Raw genomic sequence first — 23,602 nt, 5'->3', positions numbered from 1 at the left:
AAAAGTAATAATTAATCTGAGGCTGTGTGACCTTGTTGAACTCAAGCACTTGTCAAGAATTAAAACTCTGTTCAACTTATAATGTTGATATTGTTAGGTTTAATATTTTTATATAATAATAATACAGTTATTATTATTATTATTATTATTAATTATTATCACTTTAATATAGTTTGATGTATAATTAAAATAAGGCTATAATAATAATACTTTTTGTTGGGTATTATTATTGTTATTATTATTAAATATTTTCAGTTTTTATGTTTAGGTTGATGGTTGTGCAAGAAAATATAAGCACAATGACATAAAACAACAAGAAGAAACAATTAAAAAAAAAAAAATGACAAAAAATAAATCAAAATAAAATAATAAAAAGTCATAAAAACTTTAAAAATTTATAAAATTTATATTTTTTTTATTATTTATTTTTAGGTATTTATTTTATTTTTGTACATTTTTTACGTTGAAAATATGTGAAGGCTTATAAAAAAGATACAGTTCCGAAAATTAATTAATTAAAAAAAAAATGGATTGCTTGATTCATGGATTTATTGGAGTAGGCCACGTATTTGGTACTTGAAGATGCTTATGATTCAGTGCCAATTAAGTATCATTCTACTATTTGTATCGCGAGGGACAGATCTGTGGCGCGAGGTGCAGTGGAGGGAGGGGTCGGTGATGACGAGGAGGAGGGTGTGGGACCCGGATGCTTATGCGAGGAACCAGAGCGGAGAAAATAACGCTTTACAGCGCAAAGAAACCGTCAAGACACGCAAAATATCAGCGCGCAGCGTATCAGTCACCATCAAAACCACAAAACCCCTTCCCCAAAAGCGACCGGCGAGAGCGGACACACGGCGCAGACGAGAAGGAAGAGGATGCTGCGGTCCACAGCTCAACATCAGCAGCAGAGATGAAGCAGAGCTGCCAGATCCGCTACAGTGATGCGAGAGGATGCAGAGCGACCTGGAGCTCCTCGTCTTGCTCAGTGTGAAACGGCAATAGATTTACCTGCTTGTTTAACTGCATTTGCGAGATTCTGGCTCCTTTACCTGAGAGTTAGGCCCAGCACAAGTGTACTGAAGGCTTGCGTTCACTTATATTTCACAAACACTAGCGTTAGTCAGGAGGAGTTTTTGTCACGAGCCGATGGCCAGCTGGTAGATACATCTAGAAACAGGAGCTTACTAACAGGACCTGGCTTTCTGTAATGACTGGAAACGAAAAGCCTGATCAATTGAGAAGGGTGACTTTGATTGGCAGAGCTGTGAGTTAGGCTGCTTCTATGGACCTGACTGTATCTCTGCATTGCCATCAGCATCTTTCCCCTCATCTACATGACAAACACAAAGAGTTCAGAATAATAAATAGGCCCGTATGACAGATATTAGGGAACCCCGAGCTCAGCATGGATATATTTCCAGGTTGTTGCAAACCCTTGGAAGACTATTTTAGAAAAACTCAACTCAAAAACAGTGCGCTGTGATAATATTGCATGCAAAATGTCTAAGGAGCTGTCAATGACCCAGACAGCTCAGTATGTAGGGCCATATCGACTGGAGAAGACTCTCGGGAAAGGCCAGACAGGTAAGGAGAAATTGTTTTCATATTAGATTATTTCTGCTCCTTTCAAAGCAGTTGTCGCTGATGAACTGTCTTGTGCTTGTCTGCCGTTCCAATACAGGTCTGGTGAAGCTCGGGATTCACTGCAGCACTGGCCAAAAAGTAGCCATCAAAATAGTCAACAGAGAAAAACTCTCAGAATCCGTGTTGACGAAGGTAAGGAAAGAATTAACACTTTTTTTAATGCTCTGGTTTTTGTAAAGTTTTACACAGTTATTAAAATTAGTTTTACATATTAAAATTAAATGATAATATTCTAAATGTTGGAAGTAGCCTACTATGTCACCATGTCACTATGTCAGATAGAGAAGCATAATTACAGAATATTTCCATGTTATTTTAGTATCACTGAGATACTATTAAAGTTTTTATAAATATTTTGAATTTTTATTATTTATTGTCACTGTAAATTTCTAAATGAAAAAATCTCGCAAACTTATCGCCTCTGAAAAATCTAGTTGAGGTTGCTCAGTATATTCAAATGTACTCAGAAGCCAATTTATTGAAACTTGAATATGATAAGTGACCTTAACTAGATTTTTCTGAGGCAATAAGTTTGCAAGAATTCTTAGTAAGTTAACAAACTGAAATTTACAGTCTGTTTTCCATTTTCTTTTTAGGAAACGTTTTAGTATTTAATTCTTTGCCATATCATTTTTATACCTTTTTATTTCAGTTTCAGTTATTTTTTCTGTTTTTCAAGCTAATACATTTTTTATGAAAATAAAAAAATATGTTGACTAAAAATAAGTAGATTTTTTTGTTTTAAAATATTTAAATGAAAAACAGTTATGACAGATTTATCAAAACAATTTGCTATTTTGAATTGAATTGCTATTTATAAAGATGATAAATAGATAATGCTACATAACGAGTGATAAATATAATCTTTCCTTTTACTCATTCAACCAGGTGGAGAGAGAAATTGCTATTTTGAAACTGATTGAACATCCACACGTGTTGAAACTCCATGATGTTTATGAGAACAACAAATATCTGTGAGTTACCACACTTTCACATGCTTTCTTCAAGGCTTCACTCAACATTGTTCTTCCTGCTCTTCATTTGTTCCTATCTTGAAGCATTTTTTCCCCACTCTTTCTCTGGTTCCATTCATGCAGATATTTGGTACTGGAGCATGTTTCAGGAGGAGAACTGTTTGACTACTTGGTGAAGAAGGGCAGACTGACACCTAAAGAGGCACGAAAGTTCTTCAGACAAATCATATCTGCTCTGGACTTCTGTCATAGTCACTCCATATGGTAAGACATAAATAACTACACACACACACACACACACACACACACACACACACACACACACACACACACACACACACACACACACACACACACACACACACACACACACACACACACACACACACACACACACACACACACAGTTTGGCTGAAAGTGATTAAATTCCAAATATGTGCTTAATATGTGCAAGCGGTTCCACACTGACCGCATCACAAATTGATTTGTAAAATATAGAAACGTAAGAATAACATATAATTTGAAATCTTAACAAAAGCAATAACAGAATGTAAACAATGCTGAAAAAACACTGCATCATATAATTTGGGACTGGAAAAAAAACAACAACAATCAAATCAACTTTCTCAAGGGGGTCTTTTAGCAGTGATTATTAACCCTACTGACACAGTTATTGATAATGGTTTGTTTTCAACATGATTAAGGAGTTTTTATTCACTCATATATTAATATATACATGATGATGCAGGTGTATGCCTTTGTCAAAGACAAGAATAAATTAAATAAACACTATATATGTTCCAAAGTATGTTTTCTGTGGCGGGTTGTTTGCTGGTGAACGACATGTTCAGAGCCGGTTGTCCTCTGTGCTATTGTAGTCATAGAGACTTGAAGCCAGAAAACCTCCTGCTGGACGAGAGGAACAATATCAGGATTGCAGACTTTGGCATGGCCTCACTACAGGTGGGAGACAGTCTGCTAGAGACAAGCTGTGGGTGAGTATTGTGTATGCGTGTGAGTATTAATGCTTTTTGCTTGCTTTATTGCACTTAAAGCTTCTGATACTGCATGCTGTCTGATCAATGCTGTTTTAAACTATGTTGAAGTACAAAATATACAGGTTTTTAACACTAAAGCACACTCAAGAATGTATAAATGTCGTTGAATTAGATGTCAAAATGTCATACCTAGCTACCACTATACATTTGTTTAACAAATGAATGTTGATAAGTGAATTTGTTTGGCAATATAAATACATTTTTGCTTGAAAAGATTTTAAAGGGGTCATGAACTGAGAAACAAACAAAAAAATATATAAGATGTCATTGTGCTATAAAAACATCCTGTAAGTTCCAGAACTAAGAACTTACTTGTTAGTCTAAAAACAGCTTATACTGAAGCCAGTTTGCCAAAACGACAGCTTTTGGAATGTATGACTCTATGATGTAATAGTGTGGCTAAACACCACCTCCATGTTAGAAGATCAACACCTGCTTCTACATCACTGCCAGTTTAGCCCCGCCCACTGATTCATGCACGTTGTGTAAATAATGAGAGGTGAACGCAGGTCTATGCAGAAACCAAGTGATAAAGATGGCTCAGAAGACAACAAGACGCTGTGCAGTGCAGTGTCTTTGCAATGCCTTCCGCCTGATCCCAACATTAAAGGTCCAGTTTTTCATGCTTTTTTGAAGCTTTGATTGTGTTTACAGTGTGCAACATAACATGTGTTCATGTTTCGCGTGTAAAAAAACACAGTTTTTTTCACACAATTTACTTATCTGTATACCGCTGTTTTCACTGTCATAAAAACGGGCTGATGTCTTCCTTGTTCTATGAAGTCCCTCCTTCACAAATACGTAACGAGTTCTGATTGTGCCAGCGGTTCCTGTGTTGTGATTCGACAGCAGCTAAGCGCAGGCTGCCCTCCTGGAAACGCGATTGGGCTAGTTTTGAGAAGCAAGTGGGCAGGATTTGTTTTGAAAACCTGGCAATCCTGATCTGAACGCATGTGCTGGAGATGTACTTCTAATCACAGGAGCGCCTTCACAGACGAGATGCGCATGAAAATCGCATTCGATTTTTTGCACAGCCCTACCATCTAGTTAACAAAGCTAAACAGCGTTGCCCTTTGTGTGATAAGTTACAGAAACTGTTAAATGCACCAACTTAATAAAATACACTTACCGTTTGTGGTCCATAAACAACGCCTTCTCTAGACAACTGCTCCATCTTTCAAGAATAATCTTTGTGCGAATCCGTCATTAAACTGATTCTGATTAAACTGATTTTTTATGCAAAAAGTGAACCTCCGAGAACACTACAAAATAAAAAACAAAGGCAGTTCATGGCCCCTTTTCTACTTTTATTACTATGTACTGTTAACATGTTTTAGCACTGCTAGATTGTTTTAGCATGTTTTAACACGTTGTTGACATGTTTTATCACGTCGCTAGAATGTTACTAGCATGGTTTTAAAATTATGTTTTGTCACCTTGTTAGTTTTAACATTTGTTAGATGTTAACATTTATCATGAAGATATCATGTTTTACTTTGTTTCTAGCATGATTTAGTATGTTGCTAGGATTTTTTTACCATGTTTTTATATATTGCTACCATGCTTCATGATTTTGCTAGCACATTTTACATTGTTGCAAATTGCATATTGCTTGCATGATTTTGCACTTAGGTAGCAGGCTTCAGCATGTTGCTAGGACATTATGTTTTTAACTGTATGTACTTAGTTTTAACATTAGGCATATAGGTGTTGTTTAGCATGAAGCTAGTATGATTTAATATGTTGCTAGCATGTTTCTACCATGTTTCATCCCATTAGCACATTTTATTTTGTTTCTAGCATGTTTAAGTACATAGCTAGCAGGTTTAAATGTCATAGCATGTTTTAGCACTTAGCTAGCATGTTTTAGCATGTCCCAACATGTTTTAGCACTGCTAGCATATTTTCACATTGTATTGGGCATTGCTAACATTTGTAACCTGAAGTCATCCAGTTTTAACACGTTGCTAGCTTTTTATATATTACTATTTGCTTTGATGCTTCATCACAAATGCATCAACCGTCATAAAACTCCAAAGAAGATGCTTCATCACATTGCTAACACATTTTAGTTTGTTGCTAGCATGTTTTAGTATGCAACTAGCATGTAGGTTTTCCTAGCATGTTTTAACATTCTGCTAGCATGTTTTAGCAATTAGCTAGCAGGTTTTATCATGTTGCTAGCATATAACATATTCTTTGTTTAGTTTTAACCTTTTGTTAGGTGCTGTTAACATTTTAGCACAAGGCTAGCATGTTTGGATGTTTACATTGCTTCCATGTATCATCTCATTTGCAAAACATTTTATATTGTTGCTAACATGTTTCAGCGCATAGCTAGCATGTTTTAACACTTAACTAGCCAGTTTTAGCATGCCCTAACAGCTAGAATGTTTTAGCATTGTATTTTTCTAACATTTTAAACATGAAGCTTGCCCATTTTGATATGTTGCTATCATGTGTAGCATGTCCTGGCATTTTTAGCTCATTCCTAGCATGTTTTAGCACACTGAGAACATCCTGAAGATATGTGCCGAATTAGTTGGTTAAAGCTTGAAGGCTTCATTAATTTTAAGTCTTAGAAGAAGAAAAAGCTTGAATAATAGATCAGTACTGGCTTTTCAAGCCAACATAATTAGACACAACTTAATACAACTTCCTATTCCTTATTGTTCAATTACTTTTTGAACATCCTCTTAAGCTCAAGGGGTGTGCTTTTGCATTTTCGCCTAAATTTGACCCAGATTTATATAAATAAATAACAATAAGTAAGTGAAACTACACTTTGTCACACCCATCCATATTCTGTTTTCCCAAACTATTTGCAGATCTCCTCATTATGCATGTCCAGAGGTTATCAGGGTAGGTGTCTACATCTAAAAAGTAGTAACCTGTATGTTTAAGAGCATAATTCTGTCTGAAGATGAACCTTTGATCTTACTTCTACCTTTGGTTTCTGCTGCAGGGTGAGAAATATGACGGCCGACGGGCTGATGTATGGAGCTGTGGAGTCATTCTCTTCGCTTTGCTAGTGGTGAGGAAATCGCTTCAGCTCCTTCTGTTTCTCTCTGCTTGTCGGAGAGCATTTTACTTTCCCTCACTTATCACTTATTACTAATTTTTAGCTCATAGGCTGCTAGGCAAATAACTGAAACACTCTTTGCATGTCACTACTATCTACCATTTCTGTCTGCTGTCCTCAGGGTGCACTGCCCTTCGACCACGATAACCTGCGGCAGCTGCTGGAGAAGGTGAAGAGTGGAGTCTTCCACATGCCACATTTCATCCCACCCGACTGCCAGGCTCTGCTGCGGGCCATGATCGAGGTCAACCCTGAAAAAAGAGTCACGGTAAGAGAGTACTGTGATTACGCTTTCTCATTGGTTTGCTTGGATGTGATGAGAAACATACACTACTCCACACAAGTACAGAAATGCAGAAGCAAACGTTTGGCAAAAATTTTGTAAATGTATGATGCTGGATGGATCATTTGTACATATGTACTGTACTATATTTTTTTTTTTTTTTTTTTTTTGAATGAAGTCTCTAAAGTCCAAACAGGCTGAATATACCGTTAGTTGATCAAAATACAGAAAAAAATATTGTGAAATATTATTACAATTTAAATGAGCTGTTTTCTGAGGAAGCCAGTTTCTACCATGGAATAATTTTTTACTTTATTTCACAGTTTTGACTTTTTTCATGATTTCAATATTGCAAGATTATCTCACAATTACTCACAGTTTATCTCTCAGAATTTTGAGTTTATATATTAATTTTTTTATTAATTTTATATTAGACTTTTTTCGGAGTTTCATTATTCTTTATTTTGTTTGTTTCTGCCACAAAATAAAACATAAAAAAGATAACTGTGACCTTTTATCCCACAAATCTGACAATTTTCTAGCAATTGTAAGTTTTTATTCCATAATTTGAACTTTCCTTCTAAAAATTACAGGTTTATATCTCACAAGAGTTTATATCTTGCAATTTTAAGACATTTTGAGTGTGAATTGCGAACTTCAGAAATCATACTAATATGCTGATTTGCCAGACAACAAACATTTCTGATTATTATCAATGTTGAAAAGAGTTGCTGCCTAATATTTTTGTGTAAACCGTGATGATATTTGTTCAGGATTTGGAATAGAAAGAACAATCATTTATTTCGATTCAGTGGTTTGAAGTGTGTATAAAACTGGCCAAGTCACACCACCAAAACTAAGCTTTGTTACATCATGTCATTGAAGGGTATTTAATGATTTGTAGATTACATTTAGTAGATAACTTGTAAAAGGTCTCTGTATGCATGTTTGGGCTGAGTTCTTATTGCATTTACACCAAAACCTTTATAACAGTGAATCATTTTGTGCAGCAGATAATTCAGATTGTAAAAAAAGCTTCAGCTTATAATGTTGTAGCGCCATCTGCCTGTGAACAGACTCTGATAAATACACCATCTGTTGTCCTTCTGCAGCTAGAGGCCATCCAGAAACATGCCTGGTATCAGTAAGTATTGATTATTTATGGTGCTGATTATTTATATTCTCTCTATCACTGTAGTCAATCTACAGTGATTCAGTGAAAGTCTATTTATGGATGAATTTCATGAATAAATCTCTGTTTGTGTTGAAACGATATGAAATGATTTCATCTCGCGTCTTTAATAGCAGCCCAAATTGCAGATGATTTGTGCAAGCAGCTCACATTTGTATGTGTGTTTGTTTGTGTGTGTGTGATGAAGAGCTGGACGCAATGAGCCGTGTCCGGAGCAGCCGCCCCCGAGGCGCGTGAGCATGGGACGGATCATGTCTCTGACAGAGCTGGACCCAGATGTGCTGGACAGCATGTATTCTCTGGGCTGTTTCAGGGATAGGGTTAAACTGGCCCAAGACCTGCAGTGTGAAGAGTGAGCGTAACATTAGCACTTTTTGCATCATGTGCATTTTTCATTCAGAAAACATATCGAGTTAATCTTTAACCCTGTCAAGCCTCGCGTATTTTATAATAGTCAGATTTGTTCGTTTGTTTTTATTTTTTTAAATGGAACCGTGTATTGAACCTTCTAAAAACTAAAAAGAAAAAAAAAAGTTTGCATACATACTTTAGCATTTTTACAATTATACTAAAATCCCCTTTTACTTGCTTTAAAAAAGTATGATTTATCAATCAGATGACAGAAGGCATGTAGTAAATTGTGTACAGCAGGTTTTTCAGCAAGGTTTGGCTCATGTTGATTATTTAAATCCCTTAAAATGTAGGCTTACAGTAGGCTTGATAGGGTTAATATTGTTTTTCTCTTTTCTGTCTCTCGCTTTTTTCCTCAGAGATAACCAGGAGAAGATGATCTATTATCTCCTGTTAGACCGTAAAGAGCGCTATCCTAGCTATGAGGATGAGGATCTTCCTCCCAGAAATGACATTGGTACGTTTCTCTTTCATGAACACAGTTAAATAAAGTCAAGAATTTGAAGTTACTCACTCATGTTAAACCATATGTATTACATTTATACATTTGGCAGACACTTTTATCCAAAGCTAATTACTGCATTTTGGGGAATGCAGGTCAGGTGATAGAGTACCCAAAAATACAAATGCTGTCATTTACTCACCTCGTGTTAATCCAAACTTGTATGCATTTCTTTTGTTTCTGGAACATTAGAGGATATTTTGGAGAATGTTGGTAACCAAACAGTTTCTGTTCCTATTGACTTTCGTTATATGGACAAAAAATACATTGAAAGTCAGTGGGAACTGAAACGGTTTGGTAACATTTTTCTAAATATCTTATTTTGTGTTCTCACAGAAAACAATACAAGTTTGGAATAACATTAGGGTGAGTAAATTATTATTATTATTTTTTTGGGTGGCCTATCCCTTTAATGTCAAGAATGCAAAGAGCACATAAAATACACCAGTTCTTGACATTGCAGCACATTCAATGTCAAACATAAACCCAAACAAATCCAGACACAGGTCTGTTTATGTTTATTTTATAATAACATTTTTCATTCTTGATTTTTGTGGAATAAAAAATACCTCTTCATACTGTTCATATGTGTGTTAACATTTGATTCACAGGTGTTTTACCGGTTCTTTTTCTCTCAACAATGCAATTTTGATCTGCTGTCACTTTTTCCTGGAAAACATAGTGCATTTCATTTATTAAGTGTCACACTTAAAAATAAAGGTTCTTTTTTAGCATCTGATTCCATGAACAACCTTTAACCTTCATAGAATATTTGCATTATTTATATTGGAAAAGGTTTATTCAAATGTATATAATGGTTCTTTTAATGGCATTCGCTGCAAAACCAGTGAAAGTGAAGTGACATTCAGCCAAGTATGGTGACCCATACTCAGAATTTGTGCTCTGCATTTAACCCATCCGAAATGCACACACACAGAGCAGTGAACACACACACACACACACTGTGAGCACACACCCGGAGCAGTGGGCAGCCATTTATGCTGCGGCGCCCGGGGAGCAGTTGGGGGTTCGATGCCTTGCTCAAGGGCACCTAAGTCGTGGTATTGAAGGTGGAGAGAGAACTGTACATGCACTCCCCCCACCCACAATTCCTGCCGGCCCGGGACTCGAACTCACAACCTTTCGATTGCAAGTCCGACTCTCTAACCATTAGGCCACGACTTCCCCCAATCTTTTGTATAGATGTTATGCATTCCCTGGTAACTGAACGCATGCCCTTGCTGTTGCTAGTGCTATACTCTACTGTTTTGAGCTACAGGCACACCACTCTGTAAACTCTGTGTTTTGGTTATCTATATAGACCCTCCACGGAAGCGTGTAGACTCACCCATGTTGACACGTTACGGCCGCTGCCGGCCAGAGAGGAAGAGTCTGGAGGTGCTGAGTGTGACGGAGCAGGGCTCACCCACAACCCCGCGCAGAGCGCTGGACACCTCCATGCACAGCCAAAGGTATGCATGCAGTCGCATTCACATTTAGCATATATGGATGTTTGGAATTTAGCATTACTGACTATTGACTGCCACACTCGATCCAGATCTCGATCTGTAAGCGGAGCATCAACGGGCCTCTCATCTAGTCCTCTAAGCAGTCCTAGGGTAAGTACCTGTCTGCCAACCTTATTTCTCTACTAAAGAGATAGTTCACCAAAAAATGAGTTTCTCAGCAGCAGTGTTAAAAAATATTTTATTTATTAATACAGAATAGTTGAATACTAATTTTCCTGCACTAATGATACATCATTACCAGTTGCACTTTCTTACTCTTTTTTTCTCTCTGACAGTGTGTTAACGTGCACCACAGTGTGTATTTTAGATAAGCGTATAGTCCATTGTTCTGCGTGCTTAAGAGTTCATGTACACGTGAGCAGCTCATGATCAGGTGTTTTTAGTGTCTCAAAGTGGCACAGTTTAAAGAAAATGCAGCTGCTTTGCATGTTTAATGTGTATTTTTTGTTTCACTCTCTACTGTGAGACAATGGCCCAGGACGGTGCTAACGGAGCAACTGATTAATGCAAAACACATTCAATGTGCATGTGTAACCTATGCGTATAAAGTATGCATGGTTAGAAAAATCATGTTGTGTGCATACAGTACATGTGTACCAGTGATGCACGGGTTGATCCGAAATGAGTGGGTGCCTGCGGTCACCCGCGGTTACGAGTCATCCAAAAATATTTTTAATGATATTCGGGTCGCGGTCGGTCGGGTCGTTTAAAATAAAGATGCCAATTAAACCTTTTTAATTTATATAGTACTAGACACAATTTTGAAATACATAGGCCTACACTTTATTGGCTGAATAACTGGTGCGATTACAGAGTGACCACCTGTCCCGCTTTACGTTGTACTGTACAGCAATTTTCCCGCCTCACGCAAATTCAGCATCTATCCCGCTTTTTCATTCGCCCCTGCCTAATAAATCCAAGGATACGTCCATATGCGTACTGTTAACTTATGTCCAATAGTTCAGAGGAGAGCAATAAAAGCGTTAGTTGATAGGCTGAGTCGTACGTCAATCAAATGCACAAATGCCTCCTCAACATTGTCACAATCTCAAATTGGAGAGCGCGCGCTGCTCGGTCAGGTTAAGCAGCCTTGGCCACGAAAAAGAGAAGATGCACTTTTAATGGCGAATGGACCGCAACATACTCTTGGTTAAGACCTGTAGATGGCGAAGCAGAGAGACCTTTTTGCATTTTATGCAAAAGCAGTTTTTCTGTGGGAAATGGTGGAGAATACGACGTGAAGCGACATGATGCATGCGAGTACCACGGAAAAAAAGCACATAATCAAGAAACATGCAGATCAGTGCAATTTCAATAAACCAAATGACCCACAGGCTGACAAAGTTTCAGCAGAAGTGACAAGCATTTATCATGCCGTACATCACACACATTCATATCGCTCTACCGACTGCAGTAACAAGTTTGCCCCAGTAATTTTTCCAGATTCTAAAATAGCTAAGAAAAAAGCTGTAGAAACTTTGGGTGATATTTTGGGTCAGGTAGTGTCTTAATCTTTTAGTCTGTGGGTTCAAAAAGAAATATACGCGATATATTACAGAAAGCTTGAAATGTCTATTTTTTTCTACGAAAATATTCAAATCAAAATAAATAGGCTACTTTCTGATTATGTAATCCATATGTAATGTGCGTTTCTGTCTGGTGTTCATGGCGAGTCCGCATCGTCAACTCGTCAATCGGCGACACAGAAAACACCAGTTTATTACTAAACAATTAAATGTCTCCTTGCTAATTTAGACACATTCATAATCATTAACCGGTTCTTTGTGGCAAGCTTTATGTGTGCGGTCATAACGCTTATTATCCTGTAGGCTAAAGCCTACTTAAGTAATTAAATTAATATAAAGGGATGACGCATTTACTACTTGTAAAAAATGCGCATCAGGAAGCGGGTCGGGTACAATATTTTCTTTTTCTATATTGCGGTCCGAGTTGCGGGCGGGTTATTTGAAAACATCGGTCAGGTGTGGGTTGTTTATACATTGACCCGCACATCACTGGCGTGTACTGTTCTGATGAAAATAAATTGTGTCATCATGCGCACTGTACACAAACCCTCACGTATCTGTAAAAACTGAAGTACACTTTAAACACACACTCACACATCATCTGTACACCATCACTGTGCACTAAAGCCGTATCAACTGCCATTGCTCATTTTCACTCCTGTTTCTCTCTCCATCTGCCACGGCCTTCACTCTTCCACCCCGCTCCTCCTCCTCCTCCTCCTTACCCCATCAGAGCTCTGTCTTTACCTTTAGCAAGCCGGAGGTAGTTGCCGTCACCAAAGCGGGAAGCGGCAGCACCAACGCTCATCCAAACCGATCGCATGAACCCAAAACACAGACGCTTCCATCTAAAACCGCACCTGAACGCCTCCAGTCCATGAAGTCCCTCCCCTTACCCTCCTCTTCCTCCTCCTCCTGCTCTCCCTCCCCTTCCCCCTTCCTGTCGTCCATTCCCTGTTTCCTCTTCTTTCCTTCTCCATCTGCGTTGCTGAAGTCGGTGACTAAAAGCTTGTATCCCATGTCTCAGGTCACCCCTCAGGGCTCTCCCCTGCCCACCCCGCTGGGTACCCCTGTGCATCACCCCCACCCCTCCACCGCTACCCCACCCTCCTCTTCCTCTTCCTCTTCTTCCTCCCGAGCCGAGGGAGGAAGTGTGGGCGTGGGCTCACTCTCCTTGACCCCACCCTCTAGTCCAGGGGGAGGCGGCGGCATGGTGGCCAGTAGCTCCGCCTACTGGAGGACACGCCTCAACTCGCTGAAGAACAACCTGTTGGGATCACCGCGGTTCCACCGCCGCAAGCTGCAGGGTGGGCCCCGATGTCCTTTCCTTTTTAAGTATTTCATCAATAGAGAAGGAATTTTCATACATTCTGAGACCATGGAGCCCTAAAGAACCATTTTTTGATCCGATAAATAAGAATGTTATTATATTATATTATATTATATTATATTATATTATATTATATTATATTATATTATATTATATTATATTATATTATATTTTCCCCTACTATTTAGCTAACACTGTATCATTGTTCTGCCATAAGAGTAATAATTCTATTATTAGAGAGCTCACTTGAAGAAAAACATCAAACTGTGGCTGTCAATAGAATAAAATTATTTATTGCATGGTTAATCCCATTATTTATGACACTGGAAACCAGAATTATATTGATTGATTGATTAATTACAACTGTATTTCATTTTCTATGACCTTTTCTGCAGGTCACATTGCAGCAAGGGTTATTATCATTAATATAAACTAAAACTAAACCATGAAAAAATAGTTGCTTGAAATATAATAAATGTTAACTAAAAAAATATTTTATATAATACTTAGTTTCTATTTTAAATTAGTTGCCAATATAACATTTACAGTTTAAGTAAAAAACTAAAACTAATAAATAAAAATTTATAAATATATAGACATATTTAATAAAAAATTAAGTAAACTTAAAACATCATAAAAATATAATATAATTCAAAATATGTTATTTAAAAAACTATAATAATGTATGATAGTAAGACAACACTGCTTGCAGTCCTTTGGGGGTCCCTGGATCTCTCACCTCTGAAATATAAAATAATTGTCAAATAATTGAATTGAATCAATGTCAGGTTGTATATGATCTATTCTTCATTCTTACTCTTACTTTCCAAACAGTGCCAAACTCAGAGGACATGTCCAGTTTAACACCAGAATCAAGCCCAGAGTAAGAAACACTTGCCAACCCAATAAGCACACATATAATGCCAAGAGGTCTGTCAAATAATCTGGAAAAATCATTTGGAAAGCATTGCATTTTATTTGAAAGAACTCACTGTATGTTGTACATTTTTATGTTTCATTAATTTGTAAAAGTGTTTTTCTCCAGGTCTCTGACCATTTTTGCTACTGTGTAATTTGCATATGAAAAAGAAACATCTCCATTCGATTCACATACAGTCAATTCTAAATAATAAATATTGCAAACAGTGCCCTTCAGTGTTTAAATGCCATTCTGCAGATCCTAAAAATGAAATGTGCCAGATGACAATGCTCATAGACGTCATGGTGACTTGCATGTGCTATTCAGGGAAATATATTAACGATAATGATCTCCAGCTTTTAATTCTTCAGTGTGCTGCATCACTGTGATGAGTCTTACAGATTACCCAAGTGTCTGTCTGTTTGTGGTCCCACAGGCTGGCTAAAAGGTCCTGGTTTGGGAATTTCATCAGTCTGGAGAAAGAAGAGCAGATTTCTGTGGTCATCAGAGACAAACCTTTTAGTGGCATTAAAGCGGATATCGTCCATGCCTTCCTCTCTGTGAGTCAGCTGCTCTGTGCATGATTAGGCATAAACGAACGTTAACGTTAATAAACGAAATGGCTCGCATATTCACTAGTAGATTTTTTAATATTGTGAAAGTCTCTTATGCTCCACAATGCTATATTTATTTGATCAAAAAATGTTTAACATTATTGCAATTAAAAATAACTTATTTAATATATAGTAAAATGTCATTTATTCCTGTGATCAAAGCTTCAGTCTTCAGTGTCACATGATCCTTCAGAAATCATTCTAATATGCTGATTTACTTGATTTCTTATTGTTATTCATGTTTAAAATTGCTATGCTGCTTCATATTTTTTTCAAGATTCTTTGATGAATGGAAAATTCAAAAGATGGCATTTATTTGAAATCTTTTGCAACATTAATTTAACGCATCCTTACTGAATAAGTCTATTAATTTCTTATATAAAAACAGAAATATGAATCCCAGACTTTTGAATATATCAATGTTTTCTATATATTTTAAGCATATTTGTAATTTTGAGTATAGCAATATTTGATATGTGAAGATACTATAAGACGTTACATTTACGTTGACCAAAAAAACAAACAAACAGCAAACCATTTTGGGAACGTTATACAAGATGTATTCATGCATATGATTGTTGCATCACATCTCACAATTTTAAGACATTACATCAAGTTAAAAACTGTTTAGCTCTTTAAATATCTATAAAATATTATGCATATAAAAAGAAGATGCATGATTGTATTATTTTACAAAAAGAACTCAAATATTTTGCTGTTTTGTCCCACACTTGTGCAATGTAGAGAAATAAATAACCTGAAAATACAGCTATATTCTGCAACTCATAAACTCAACCCCATAAACTGTGACAAAAACAAATCCAAGTTCACCCATAATAATTGAACATGACCACACATTGATAATGTATGCAGCAGTAAGGAACAGTTCTTTCTCTCATGTGTTTGTCTTCAGATTCCCTCGCTCAGTCACAGCGTAATCTCTCAGACGAGTTTCCGTGCGGAGTACAAGACTTCTGGAGGTCCGTCTGTCTTCCAGAAACCTGTCAGATTCCAGGTAGACATCTCCTTCTCTGAGGGGGAAAGAGAACGAGAGCGGGACAGAGACAGGGACGGACAGAAGGATTATGGGCTCTACAGTGTAACTTTTAGCCTCATATCAGGTGAAGAAGTACTATCTGTTTGGTAATGATTTGTGTGTCCACTTCCATTAAAGTGTATCATTCCATTAAGAGCGTTTTATTTATGGTACAGAAACAAAACATGAAATAGTGTTCACTCAGTTTTACACAGTAAATAAAGTTTCATCAGGAGACATCATCTCTATGTCTAGTTGAATGCTTTTGATTATCAATGCATTATTATTATTTATAATTTTGAAGCAATATGCAATATCATTCAAATATTGAAAAGTGTTTAGATTTAATAAAAAGTAGATAAATAAAAAATAGATTTAATAAAAAATAGTTTATTATATAAACTATTATGGATATTATAAAAAAGTTTAAGATACAGTGGTTGCATTAGAATTAAATGATTTCCATTGAATGGAATAGAACATTTAAATCGGCATAAACAACATGTTACTGTTAAACCTGATCTATTTGAATGCATTTTTTGCAGTGCTTTAAATATTTTCTAAAAAATATTTCAAAATGTTAATGACACCTTGATTTTAATAAAAAGTATGATTATATAAATGTTATATAAATGCTCCATTGATTTTAACATGCAAATTTACACATTTACACTTGTGACTTTTAAATTTCTATTTTAATGCATTTTTTCCAGAAAATATTTTTGTTACAGATTTTCATGAAACTTTGATTTCATAAAGTATGATTATGTCATTATAGCAAGTGAAGATGAAATGTTGTTACATTAGAGTTTAGAATGGAAATCATTTTCATTCAAATGAAATGGAACTGGAACATTTATTTGATGTGTTTTCAGTGAGCAGTATTTTTTATTTAAATGTTCATAAGACTATGCTAAATAATAAAAGTATGATAAATAATAAATAGCAAGTGTTAGATACAATATATTTCCATAAGCCTTTAACATGGAAATGATTTCCATTTATCACCTTCTTCATTTCAGGGGTCCACTACACATCACTGAAGTTATGAGTATGTGTGTGTGTGTGAATTTGAATTTTTAGGTCCAAGTCACAGGTTTAGACGAGTTGTTGAAACGATTCAAGCCCAGTTACTCAGTGGTCACGATCAGACCATGACGCAGACTCTTTCAGGTAAGAACAGACACATGTCATTAATTCATCCAGCATGCTTCCACTCTTCTATAGCCTTTGTTTGCTCTGTGCTAGATGAGAAGAACAGTCGCCCTCCTAGAACACCAACCAGACAGAACTCCCGGCGCTCAGAGGGCGGAGCCGACCGCTGCGAGTCGGTGGAGTTTGGAGAGGGCGGGGTTTTACTCCAGCGCAGGGGGTCTGGAAGAGAAAGAACCCACCTACCTTCCTCCAGTGGAACACAATCACAGCCCTGAGCAAGAAATGCTCTGTCAGGACTAAACTACTCAAACGTTCCTTCTCCCCTTCTCACCTCAGAACAGCATGATGGTAAAATGTGTTTTTAAAGGAGCTTTTTGAAAGTCTAATGAAACCAAATACTGAAACGCATTGTTCAAGAACATGGGATCTATTGAACAGTCAGGGATCCGAGGAGCACTTTGTTCTCAAACGTATTTAATTGATCATCCTGGACAATGCTTTGATTTGTGCTGTATTTTCCCTCACGTGATTTGGATGTAATGTGCAGAACTTGGGTTTATAATGACATTGGTAAAAGGAAAGATTTCGGTTGGGGGTAGCACACCATCTGTTCCTTACAGACCAGGTCTCCGTTTCACCAATCGAGTAATTATAGCAACAGAGACGTTAGTCCAATTTATTCTGAATTTTTATCCTCCCAGAAAATATGTAGAGATTTAGATCCAAAAGCTATCAGCACCAAGAGTGCTCAGTCATATGCAATAAAAATCAATAAGCTACAAAAGATTCACATGCTGGATCTTTTTAAAACATGATTACCTCCTTGAGCGGACAGACTCATGGTGACTTTATGACCGTTGTTTACCAGCCCTGTGTCATTAGCTAACTTCATTTTCACTCTCTGTAGAAATGCTGCATGCTAAATAACGTCAAGCTTCAGCCCCTAATGCCTGCATTTTTGCGTGAGTTTACCATCGAAATCTGGCCTCGGTTCACCCTTTTGGCAGCTCAAACGTACGAGAGCATCTGACAAACGGAGGATTCCCGTGACTGTTGTCTCCAACAAGAGTTCACATGTAGAGGGAACGGGAATCAGTCCAGATTCTCTGTTGCTGCCAGACTTTTGGGTGAAGCCAACCAAGTGAATGTCGTTGATTTTATTTGTGGATTTTGGTTTATTCAAAATAATTTATTTGTATATCATTCCGGAGGATAACAAAAATCTCCATTAGGTGTACATATGTATGTTTAAGAAAGAATTGAATGCCTGAGGTATTAAAAATATATGTTTTGGGGGAATTGCAACATAATCTTTGGCAAAGTGCACTGTTCTTTTAGACAAGCAAACATGCGTGCTTTGTTGGTTTAAAAAATTGAAAAAAAATACACTTTAAAGAAGTGTCAGTTTTCTGTCACTACCATCGCTGAATGGAAATGCAAAAATAATTACAAGATTTCCTGAACCCTCCCCCTCACCTGCCAGTCAAGCAGATAGCCACGCCCCCAAACTCACACCATTGGTTGAACCAAAGTTGCTTTTAATTCAAATTTTCCCTACATGCACTCTTAAAAATAAAGGTTCTTTTCATGGTTTCATGAAGAACTTTTAACATCCATGGAATCATTCCATTCCACAAATGGTTCTTTAAATGATTAAAATGTCACACTAAGGAAAATTATTCTTTTTAAGAACAGTTTACTGAAAGGCTCCAAAACACCCCTTCATTTTTTAAGAATAAAGCTGGAATAGAAGAAAATATTTTAAAAAAACAAAAAAAACACACACTTCACCTTTAAGAAGAAAACGAAAGAAAGACTTCCTCTGGGCATTATCTGATGAGAAAAATGTGCTGTACCTTCGACCTCAAGAAGAAATTGAAAATTTTATGGTATTTAAAGCAAAATAAACCATTGTCTAGGCCACAGACCTTGCTCGTGCCATCACGAAATATGTACATTCACATCGATTTGTCTCCAATTATGATAATGACACGGTATAAAATAGGAAATTGATCTCTCAGATCCAGCGTAATATATCTGATAGAGGGACACTCTCTGTACAAAAGGCTTCTCTGCTCAACAGTTTTCATGAATCTGGTAAATGTGATCCAGTTTTGTGTGTCTTTGTGAATTTTAAGTTATCTGCATGTCTGTTTTCCATTTTTCATTTATTTATTGTATGGAAATTGGTTGGCACTAAAAGTTAGTGTTCCTGTAGCTCAAGTGGTAATGCATTGCGTTAGCAAGCAAGCGCAAGGTTGGGGGTTTGATTCCCTGGGAACACATGATAGGTAAAAATTGATACCCTGAATGCACTGTAAGTCGCTTTGGATAAAAGCGTCTGCTAAATGCATAAATTTAATTTAATTTTAATTTAATTTAGAAGGCTAATTACATAATGTGAACAATGGACCATCATATCTTATCATATTTAAATAGTTTAAGCAATGTATCCAGTTTTGGGGAAGCAAACCATGATCATTAAAACCAACCAGTCCAAATCTAAGAAAAAACACTTTCCATTTATGTTGCAACATTTTTTTAATAAAAATAAAAAAGAATAGCATATCATATTTTTTTGCATCAGGTAATGGCACAAGTATCTGGACATACCATAACTTGTATTGTCTTAGACTGCTATCAGTTGGTTAACATCAGTATATGTATTTTTAGGAATAACAACAGGACGAAATGATCTTGGAACAGCATTGCCAATGCAATATTTCATAAATGGATTCAGGATGGTCTACGTAATCAATTTAATAGGCATCAATAAAAATAACCAACAAGGTTTACAAAGCCACAGCTTTTGTTTTTACTCATCTGCATGTGTTATTATACATACATTCAAATTATGCCCACCCAAAAATTTATATTTTGCTTGTAATAAAATTTACTTTGTATATTTATTTAGGCCTATATTAAAAAACAGAAGTTAGATAAAAATAAAATATATATAATAACTACTTGACAATATTATGAGTGAAAAGTAGGAGCGTCAGTAACAAAATACATAATGGAAATTCATTTTGTTCTTTAAAGTTGGTTGAGGGATCAAAAAATGAAAAAATAGGCTCTTCACCTCTCTAATAAATTTTTACTAATAAAGAATATTAAGCGCTCAGTATGTAGTAAAGACAGACATAATTTCATTTTTTTGTATACTTAATTGTTTACATTGTTTTGCATACTTAAATATGATTAGTCTACCTTGAATATAGCCTACATATTAATATCTATCATCGCTGTTGGTTTTGTGTGCTGGAGTGGCTCTGATTTGCAATTGATCGTATTTCCTTCAGGAAATGCAAATCTTTTTTTTTTTATTAGACTATTCAAAATCCAAATGGAACTTTTTCCCGTGGGCCATTTACTCTGGTACGTGTTTCACATCCATCTTAATTAGATAAACTTAAATTAAATGCCCAGCAGGGTATTAAGGGGCTTTCTTTGACGTGTTTTTCACCTATTGATTGGCCTTTCATCGAGCAGACGGCTGCTGCTGTGTTCTTCTCTCACCGCTAGATGGCAGTGATCTGCTTGTGTTCATAATAGAGATAGAGAGAGCGCCTCCCAGCGGTCACGGTGAGAGTGACATCCGCGCATATTAACATTAAACAAGTTTTGAGCTTAAATCTACACTGAAACACATGGAGTTTATCCAATTCCAGAATGTAAATTTATAATAATGTGCTAATAATAAGATATGTATAAATGAACATACAAAATACAGATAGAAAAGACATTTTGTTCATAGCTATGCTTATTGCATACCTTAATGCATGAGTGATTAGTTTTGGGTATTTGTAGATGATTAAAGTTTAAAGCTACATTGAGACATCCGAATTATGTGGCTAAACAGCTCAGTTATTTTGTTTTACTGTTTAAATCCTATTTTAATGTAAACATATTGCACGGGTAATGGGAACTGTATAAATGTATGGCTTTCATACATTGCATTGTGTTGTAACATTTAACAGATTATGTTCTACCAGTACTTTTCTGTTTTTCTACTGATTTATTTCTTACAGTGATTAAAATTGGAAACATTAACGTGCTTGCTTGTAATCGAACCAGTCAAACAAAAACATAGCGTAGGATTTAGTTTGAAACAATTTTAAATTGCTAGTAAAGTTTGCATATAATTACATAAAAGGCACTGAACTAAACATTTTTCCAAGCAGAAAGATTCAAATCTTAGGCCTACTTTTTTCCAAAAGTTATTCTAGTAAATGAAGACAAAAAAAAAAAGTGAAGATTTTTTTTTTTTTTACTCAGACATTGTTACAGCAATTACAGCAAGTAGTATGTTGAATTGAACACTATGCAAAGTAGAAGGACGGAAATTATACTTTCCAGTAAAACATACTCCATGAATATACGTTTAATACTTGCATTTGTACAAAATGTACATTTTTTGTGTCTTAAAAAAAAACTTCACTAATCTTTATTTAGCGACCACTTTGAAAAAATCTTTCTTTCTGTAGTTACATCTTAATTAACTCGTTTTCAGATAACATTACATGAATTTCATTAATTTTTAAAACATTGTAGAGTTACTTGATAATTGGCTATTTTCTAAACAAACGTAGTATTTAACTTTTACTTTAGATTGAATGCATCACAGTATCTGTAATTAATCTGTAGTATTTTTCGCAGACAAGGTTTAAGGCTAGTCCCGGACTAAAATGCATGTTTGAGCCATCTCAACTGAAAATATCTTGCTCTTACATATTTTAAAATATCATTGCTGTTGTTCTCAAGATGCACACATGAAAGTGTTTTTTTTTTAAGGCATTTTTTATAAAAGCTGCTTCAATATCTTAATTTAACTAAGGCCTAGTCCTGGCTTAAACTAAGCCCCATCCATGAAACTAACCTAAGTACTTATAATTAGATTAAATTATACATTTTAAAATACTTGTAATTAGACAGCATTTACTTTTGTATGGATTCCATATTATTTACAAAATAGCAATAATTTATTAATAATTTATTGATTCTCCATAAATCCTCTTTTTAATTTTCTTTTCTAAAATAGCCCACCGCTTATAATCAGTCAGAAAGTCTTCTGGTTTTCTGGACCTACACATCATTTGACCACAGTAAAATGCACAAATTCACAAGTTTTTTTTTGGTCACCTGGACCTCTTTCACCTAATATATTTACTTGAAGTACACCCAATAAATAAAAAAAAACATTTTTTTTTTTATTAAATAAATAACTTTTTTAATAATGAAGTATCATATTTGCATTTTCATTGGTTCTGCAACATGCAGGTAAACATATTAAATATTAAATTTTATAGTAAGTTTTTTTTCCTCTTAAAATTATTTATTTTAACTTAACATTTGTATGATTTAATTAATTATTAGCTTTTCAATAAACTCATAAACCCCCTGCAGCTCCGTCACAATCCCAGTTTGGGTAAGCTTGATGTAATAAAATGCACTTCACTTTACTTGTCGGAATATATTTTCTTACTCTTGTGTTTAATATGGTACAAGATTATCCTCTTTTAAATCAATGTGGAAAAAACGAGTTAGGTCGAAAATAATCTAAAAGTAGTCTGATTAAATATTACCTAAACGTGTAATGTAATATATTACATTACCAATCAAAAAATTTTGTCACGTAATTTGGAATCAGTAACGCATTAAAGTTTGTAAGTACACCGCTCTGGTTGTGAAATATGTTATGTTTTTAAATTATGACTGAATAAACATAACCACATTAGATTAAGTGAATAAAAGTATTTTAATTGTCAGAACAGGAAGAACTCTCTCCATTTTGCCTGTTCACAGGGTAGAGAAATGCTTGGTACTGTTGGTATAACTGTATTATTACAATGCCATTTCATTCAGAGATTCTGATTTCAGCCTACAATGCATTGTAACCTATGGGCCAAAATTGTTGATTTTTCTTTTATGCCAAAAATTATTAGGATATTAAATAAAGATTATGTTCAATAAAGATATTTTGTAAATTGCACACCGTAAATCTATAAAAACGTAATGTTTGATTATTAATATGAATTTCTAAGAACTTAATTTGAACAACTTTAAATGCAATTCTCTCTCTCTCTCTCTTTCTCTCTCTATATTTTTTTTTGCACCCTCAGATTCCAGATTTTCAAATAGTTCTATCTCTTCCAAACACTGTCCTAACAATCAATCCATCCATCAATGGAACGCTTATTTCTTCAGCTTTCAGATGATGTATAAATCTGGTTTTGTGGTCCATAATCGGATATGTAAACATATGCTAAATCATTTGTCACCGTTCATGGTCATTGTCAAAGGTGTGGGGGGAAGACTTCACCACAGCAACAACACGAAGCCC

General features: G+C 35.7%; 1 protein-coding gene across 2 annotated transcripts; it reads left to right on the top strand.

The window, feature by feature from the left end:
• The first annotated feature begins 666 nt into the window (after nucleotides 1-666).
• On the top strand, nucleotides 667-18,353 carry LOC132121968 (serine/threonine-protein kinase BRSK2-like). 2 transcript variants are annotated; one of them, XM_059531736.1, is made up of 19 exons: nucleotides 667-1,587; nucleotides 1,685-1,779; nucleotides 2,536-2,621; nucleotides 2,745-2,885; nucleotides 3,501-3,617; nucleotides 6,509-6,542; nucleotides 6,646-6,714; nucleotides 6,884-7,030; nucleotides 8,158-8,189; nucleotides 8,425-8,589; nucleotides 9,008-9,105; nucleotides 10,472-10,622; nucleotides 10,709-10,769; nucleotides 12,939-13,512; nucleotides 14,370-14,418; nucleotides 14,891-15,014; nucleotides 15,982-16,189; nucleotides 17,188-17,277; nucleotides 17,353-18,353. In XM_059531736.1, exons 1-19 carry the CDS (start codon nucleotides 1,503-1,505, stop codon nucleotides 17,532-17,534), a joined length of 2,508 nt encoding a protein of 835 aa, XP_059387719.1. In that variant the 5' UTR covers nucleotides 667-1,502; the 3' UTR covers nucleotides 17,535-18,353. The 2 variants fall into 2 exon arrangements, with proteins under 2 accessions (XP_059387719.1, XP_059387720.1); XM_059531737.1 differs by having other exon boundaries at nucleotides 668-1,587; nucleotides 13,233-13,512.
• Nucleotides 18,354-23,602: the final 5,249 nt, after the last annotated feature.

Source organism: Carassius carassius, chromosome 40 (genome assembly GCF_963082965.1).
Source record: "Carassius carassius chromosome 40, fCarCar2.1, whole genome shotgun sequence".
Lineage (NCBI taxonomy): Eukaryota > Metazoa > Chordata > Actinopteri > Cypriniformes > Cyprinidae > Carassius > Carassius carassius.
This window is presented reverse-complemented; position numbering and strand designations above follow the sequence as displayed.